The sequence below is a fragment of the Dasypus novemcinctus genome, chromosome 19, assembly GCF_030445035.2.
Source record: "Dasypus novemcinctus isolate mDasNov1 chromosome 19, mDasNov1.1.hap2, whole genome shotgun sequence".
In the NCBI taxonomy this organism is placed as follows: Eukaryota; Metazoa; Chordata; class Mammalia; order Cingulata; family Dasypodidae; genus Dasypus; species Dasypus novemcinctus.
In genome coordinates, this window is record NC_080691.1 from 49,951,915 (window position 1) to 49,958,052 (window position 6,138).

Below are 6,138 nucleotides of genomic sequence, written 5' to 3' on the forward strand. Positions count from 1 at the left end.
AGGTTGGGTTGGGGAGGTAGACGTGGGTCTACCCTGCCTCTCCCAAGGTCACCTTCCTCTGTGACCTGCTGCTGCTGTATGTGGATAGAGAAGCCCATTTCTCCTGGAGGAACAAGTACGAGGAGGTGAGCTGAGGGCCAGCTGGGTCCTGAGGCCACTGTGCCGGGCTGCAGTGCTCCCTGGGAGGACGGAGGACAGAACCCTGATCCGCTGCCCTTACCTGCAAGCAAAGGCCCCGAGTGTGACAGCTCACCCCGTGTGGACCCAGCTGATATTCCCAACCTCACAGCAGGCTTCCCAGAGGCATTAGATGGGCACAGCACCACTTCCACCCCCAGCCAGGTGGTGACACCAGGGGTCGGGGCTCTGGTCCCACCACCAGCTCATGACTGAGGCATGGAGCTGTTCCTCCCAGGTCAGGGGTCTGGAAAGGTAGGGGACCTTAGGGACGAAAGACCAGCACCCTCACACCCCCAGGAAGGCTCTTTCCCTCCCTCCCACCCTCTCACCCTCCCTACTGTAATCTTGGTAGGTGCTCCCTGATGTGGGACCCCAGAGTCATCTGCTTCCATGGAGACCTGTTGTGAAACCAGGGAGACAGGGAGAGCCTGGGTCACCAACATCTCTGGTTGCTGCTGGCAACCAGCCTCTGTCACCTTCTCCCACAGACACCACCTCCTAGCCTGTCTCCCACAGGCACCCCCACTGGCTGTTGTGGACTCCAACCTTTGAACTCTCCTTCCCTGGTGTCTGTGCAGCCTGAGCCCAGGCAAGGTAGCAAGAGGCCACCCAGGACAGGTCTCATCCAGCTTTGGGGCTCTTCTGCAGAATGGAGGTGGGGGGGGTAGCACCTGCTCAGCATCGGAGCATCAGCCCCTTCCCTGGGGTGCCACGCTGGGGACTGGAGGGCCGGGAGGGGAGGAGAGGGCAGAGGGGCTGTGTTGGTGGTGACTGAAGGGCTTTGGGGACCTTTTATGTGAGTCCTTGGTAACCCCCAGCCCAGCCCCCCCCGCCCACTGGGCTTCCTGGGAGCCCTGAGGACAGGCACCCAGTGCATCTGGAATTCACTGCTGCCCCTGGCAGTGCCTAGGAACCTGTCTGTGCAGCTGCCCCCCCATAGTCTGGGGCATCTATAGTTGGGAGGCCGAGGCCCCCCAGACGGAAGAACTATCTAGAAGGAATGCTACCATGAGACGTCAGAGAGGCAGACCTGCCCCAGCGTGTCCCAATCTGTTTGAAGGTGCTGGGCAAAAGTCCACAGCCATGCCACTGCTGGCCATGGCCTGATCCCCGAGGAACAAGAATTTGGCACCAGCAGCTGAGGCCCTGAGGGCCAGAGGCTCCCCGACCCACACCAGCCCAAGCTGCCCAGGACAGAAGGGGCATGGGCACTGGCAGGCCACGGGCAGCCTCACAGCCCAACAGGCTACTCCGTGCAGTCAGGCTCCTGGGCAGGTGGCTATACAGCCTGCACCATCTCCTCCAGGCTGCACTGGGCAACACCATATGGTGCAAGCTTGCTAGCCTGCTCCTGTGGCTCCCGCAGGTTCTCCTTGCTGTGCCAGATGCCATAGCCGAAGTACACAGCAAGTCCTGCGGTGGTGGGAGGGGTCTGAAAGGTAGGTTCAACCCGCCTTGCCCTCTTCCCACCACCTGCTCGGCATCCCGACCTCCCATGTCACCCCTCACCCCAACTCACCAATCAGCAGCCAGACGAAAAAGCACAGCCAGGTCAGGTAGCCTAGATTCAGCATGAGGTAGATGTTGAGGAGGATACTCAAAGCTGGTGTCAGGGGCACCAGGGGTACCTGAAGGGACAATGGCTGAGCTGTGGGGAAGATCAGCTGGTCGAGGGCCTCATTTTCCTCCTTGGGAGATTTGGGAGGCATGTGCCCATCCCAGATGCTGAAAGAAAGGGGGTTGGACACAGTGGCATCCCCAGCCCTCCAAGTCCTCCTCCTTCATTCTGCAGTGGCAGAAGCCAGCCATGGAGCCAGCTGGACTACGAGCAAGGGGTGGAGGGGGCGGGTTGGGGCGGTACCTGGAAGGTATCCTGTAGGCGCTCCTGCTGGTGGGCCGCCAGGACAGCAAGACTGAGCAGAAAGGTGACCCCGCTGAGCAGGACCAGCAGGATGTAGCCCCAGCGTGGAAGGTGCAGGGCCAAGTCACCAAAGATGAGCACACCACTCACACTGATGGCAGAGGCCACCAGGAGGCCAAGCGCCCAAGCCATGGTGGTTCCATGCCTGCACTCACCCAGAAAGCCCAGGTAGGGCCTCAGGGCCAGCCACAACAGCCCAGGCTCGGGACCTGAGGCATGCTCATCGCTCACCAGCTGGAGGGGCACTGAGGAGTTGGTCTCAGGCTCGGGGCTGGCTGGGCCCAGGACCCTGGGTGGAGAGGTCTTCTGGAAGCGCAGCCTTACGGTGCTGGTGGCCACGAAAGTGTAGGTGAGCAGTGCCCCGAAGGAGATGAACTGCACCAGTGCATCAAAGTGCAGCACCAGCGCCAGGAGGGCCATGAGGACCCCACACACCAGGGTACCCATCATGGGGACCTGAGTCCTGGGGTGCACGTGGGCAAACACCTGGAAGAAGAGCCCATCTGCTGCCATGACATAGACCAAGTGAGGCAGGAAGAAGAAGTTGCCGAGCAGGACCGTGATCATGGCTGTGGTAGAGGGGTAGGAGCAAGGGGCCCATCAGCAAGGGTGTATGAGCAAGGCTGGGTGTGGGTGTTCAGTAACCTCCCACCCAGTGTCAGTCACAGGCCCACTGGAAAATTTGGGAAGGTGGTGAGTGGGAGTGGAGGATTCTCTAATCATCAGGGCCCTCCTGGGACAGTTACACAGCAGGGGTCAACTTGGGAAGCCCAGGATGTGGGGCTGCCTCTCCCCACCACCCCACCCAGTTCCCACCCTGCAAGATGCTGCTTCCTCACCACGGAAGGAGCCCGCTGCCACGATGAAGCTGGCCCAGCTGTAGCCCTGCTGGTAGAAGGCGTTGGCGAGCGCCGAGTCTGGGTCGAGGCTGTGCCAGGGAACCATGAGGGTAAGCACAGTGGAGACCAGGATGTAAGCCATGGTCACCAGGCCGAGAGAGATGGTGATGGCCATGGGCACAGCCTTCCGAGGGTTCTGGGCCTCCTTGCTAGAGGCGGTGATGACGTCGAAGCCCACGAAAGCGTAGAAGCAGATGGCAGTGCCAGCCATGATGCCTGAGAAGCCGAAGGGTGCAAAGCCACCCTCCTTGGTGCTCCAGTTTTCCAGGCTGATCAGGGAAAAGCCCAGGATGATGATAAAGAGGATGACACAGAGGTTGATGATGGTGAAGGTGTGGTTGAGCCAGGAGGGGATGCGGGCTCTGCAGAAAGGCAGAGGCAAGAAGAATGATGCCAGAGGCCAGGAAGTCTGGGTACCGGGCCAGGAAGGGCACCTGCCAGGCACTTATGTGGGTCTCAGTGAAGTAGTGAATTTGGTGACCAAACATGGCATCCAGGTAGCCACTGCAGGCCTGCGCCACCAGGGCGCCATCAAGGAGGTCCTCAAGCAGTAACATCCAGCCAATGAGGAAGGCCCACAGCTCACCCATGGACACGTAGGTGAAGAGGTAGGCAGAAACCGGACACGGTACACGGGCTCCAAACTCTGCGTAGCACAGGGCTGCCAGCATGGAGGCCACACCGGCCACCATGTAGGACAAAAGCACAGCAGGACCGGCCATCTCCCTTGCCACAGTGCCCGTGAGCACATAGAGGCCCATGCCCACCATGCCACCCACTCCCCGAAGGGTGAGGTCTAATGTGGACAGGCTGCGACTCGGTGACATCTCTGTGGTGAACTCCTCCAGGGGCTTCAGCTGGTTCAGCTTCCTGCAGAAGTGTGCCAGGCTGGTGGCGCTGGGCAGTCTCCTGGCCATGGTGGGCAGCAGAGAGGAGTGTGGGCCCAGCCACCTGCCAGGGTCAGAGGGGAATGACGGGCTGCCGGGTGGGTCAAGAAGTCTTCAGCCCCTTCTGGATTGCCCACCCACAGCCCAGTCCTGTCCTTGACCTGGGGATGTGAGCACATGCACCTGCTGGAGGGCTGAGCTGGGGGAGGGCTCAGGGCTCGCTGCAGGGGGTGAAGGGGGTCACAGGGAAGCACGGGGGTCCTGCCTGCCCACCTCCTCTCCCCAGCGAATCTGGTGCAGCCAGACCTGGGGGGTGAGCCGAGTGTCACTGAGGGGAAGGTGGGAACATTCACAGGGAGCATGAAGTGGGAAACCCTCCTCATCTGGGATCTCAGAGCAAGGTGGAAACCCGGAATAGGACCACCTCGCCTCTGACCATGGCAGTCAGTCCCATCACCATGCACCAAGTTCCAGGTCCAGAACCTGACGTCTGGCACACCTCTCCGCCAACAATCCCGCCCCGTCCCTGTCCCAAGCACCCAGGCCTTCAACCCCAGCCCCCGCTGGCTCTCAGCCCTACTCGCACAACTGGCTGTGACCACCCGCTGCCGCTGCTTCCTCTGCTCATCAGCCACCGCCCCGCCCCGCCCCGCCAGTGCGCGCCGGGTAGCAGATCCTTCCCACGCCCACCCTCCCCTCCTCCACGACCCCACCCTGGGGCCACACATGCACACCGCCTCGCTGTCTGACACCCGCACTCCGCACACCGACCCCCATGTCTGCACACTGCCCTTCACCTCAGTCACCCACGCATTCTCTCTCCCCACTCACACACCAAAATGGTCCACCCTACCTTTCTTTACAAGATCAAGACCAGCGCTGGCCGGGTTCCTGGGAAGCTCTATGTCCACAGATAAAGAAGCGAAGGCCACCAGGAAGTGCTTCCTGGGTGCTGAGTCACCGGGTGTGCTGGGGGCAGGGTTAAGACACAGATATGGGCCTCTTTATCCACCCATTTCACCCCTTAGCCAGCACCTGCAGTGAATGCACCCAAACTTCTGCATCAGAGGTGTGGAGGCCTCTAATGAGCTGAGCCTGGGGGTTTGGTGAGTGGCCCTGGGCAGGGGTGGCAGGGATGGGGAGGGGAGTGCCTGCGACCAAGCACTTAACAAATGCTGGATGTTCTGAGCTTTTAGCTACAGACACCACCCTTCTGAGGAGGGCTAAAGCAGCCTCCTGGGCCAAGCTGCAGCTATCCAGCATGGGGCACCCCTCACAGGCCCAAGGAGTCACAGTTGGACGTGGAGGACTCTGGGGGACCGTGACCCTGCTCCCAGACCAGTCACATGGAGTATCCCATGCCCTCAGGCGGCCATCTAAACTCCCTGGGGCTGATTTTTTTCCTGAGTCCAAGTGTCATCCTACTATTGCTGCATGACTGAAAGTGAAAAGGATGGTGTGAATGATTCTCACTTGTTTAGAGCCAAATGACCACCAGACCCAGCCACATTGAACCAAACCAGAATGCATCCACCCTCTTTCATCAGGGGTATGACCTGACCTTGTTTCTGTAAATTTGGACACTCCCTCTTAAAATGACCAGGTTTCCTACAGTGATAACACCCTGCAGAGTCCTGCACTCTCTCAGTCCCTTTATCCAAGCTAACCCAGCTGGCTCTGCCTGCCTCCTCCCTGCCTTGCTTCTAATCTTCCTGGACCATGTGGTCGACCGTGCTCATCATGGCTTTGGTTTTCTGCTTCTGCTTTTCCCCCTCCCTTCCCCAAAACACTTTCTGAGACTCTCTCCATAACTCCTCCAGTGGTTTATCCATCCCAACACCCATCCATCCATTTTCTGGATCTTATTCTGAATATCAGGCCAAGATTCCTTTACATAGCAGATCTGTAGCATTCCCTGGGCCACAGGGTCACCAGGGTCCATTCCTGAATAGATCCTCACATGGTCCCTCAACTTTGCAGGTAAGCAGAGGGAGTGTCATCTTTTTCTTGATTCACCTCAAAGGCCTTCTTTAAATTTTGGGATTTAGGTATGGCCAATTGTATCCCCTGAATAATGAGGTCTCTAAGATCCTTTATTTGTACTCATCACCCTGACCATTATTATCCCAGTTAAGGGAACTTTTGCTCTCCTGCCATTACCCCGTATTCAGACATGTGCTGCCTTTCCCATTCCTTCATAGCCACCCTCCTCACCCTTCCCCTTTCTTCTACTGTAAAGAGGATATTCAAT

At 59.0% G+C, this 6,138-nt stretch overlaps 1 protein-coding gene across 1 annotated transcript in view; it reads right to left on the reverse strand.

Moving 5' to 3' along the window:
• LOC131273039 (cationic amino acid transporter 4-like) overlaps positions 1-3,917 on the reverse strand; it is a 96,659-nt gene extending 92,742 nt beyond the window's left edge. Inside the window, 5 exon segments of the mRNA XM_058281017.1 lie at positions 1,466-1,593; positions 1,700-1,808; positions 2,042-2,670; positions 2,941-3,368; positions 3,370-3,917. Coding sequence (XP_058137000.1) covers positions 1,466-1,593; positions 1,700-1,808; positions 2,042-2,670; positions 2,941-3,368; positions 3,370-3,917 — 1,842 coding nt within the window.
• Between the last annotated feature and the right edge of the window lie 2,221 nt (positions 3,918-6,138).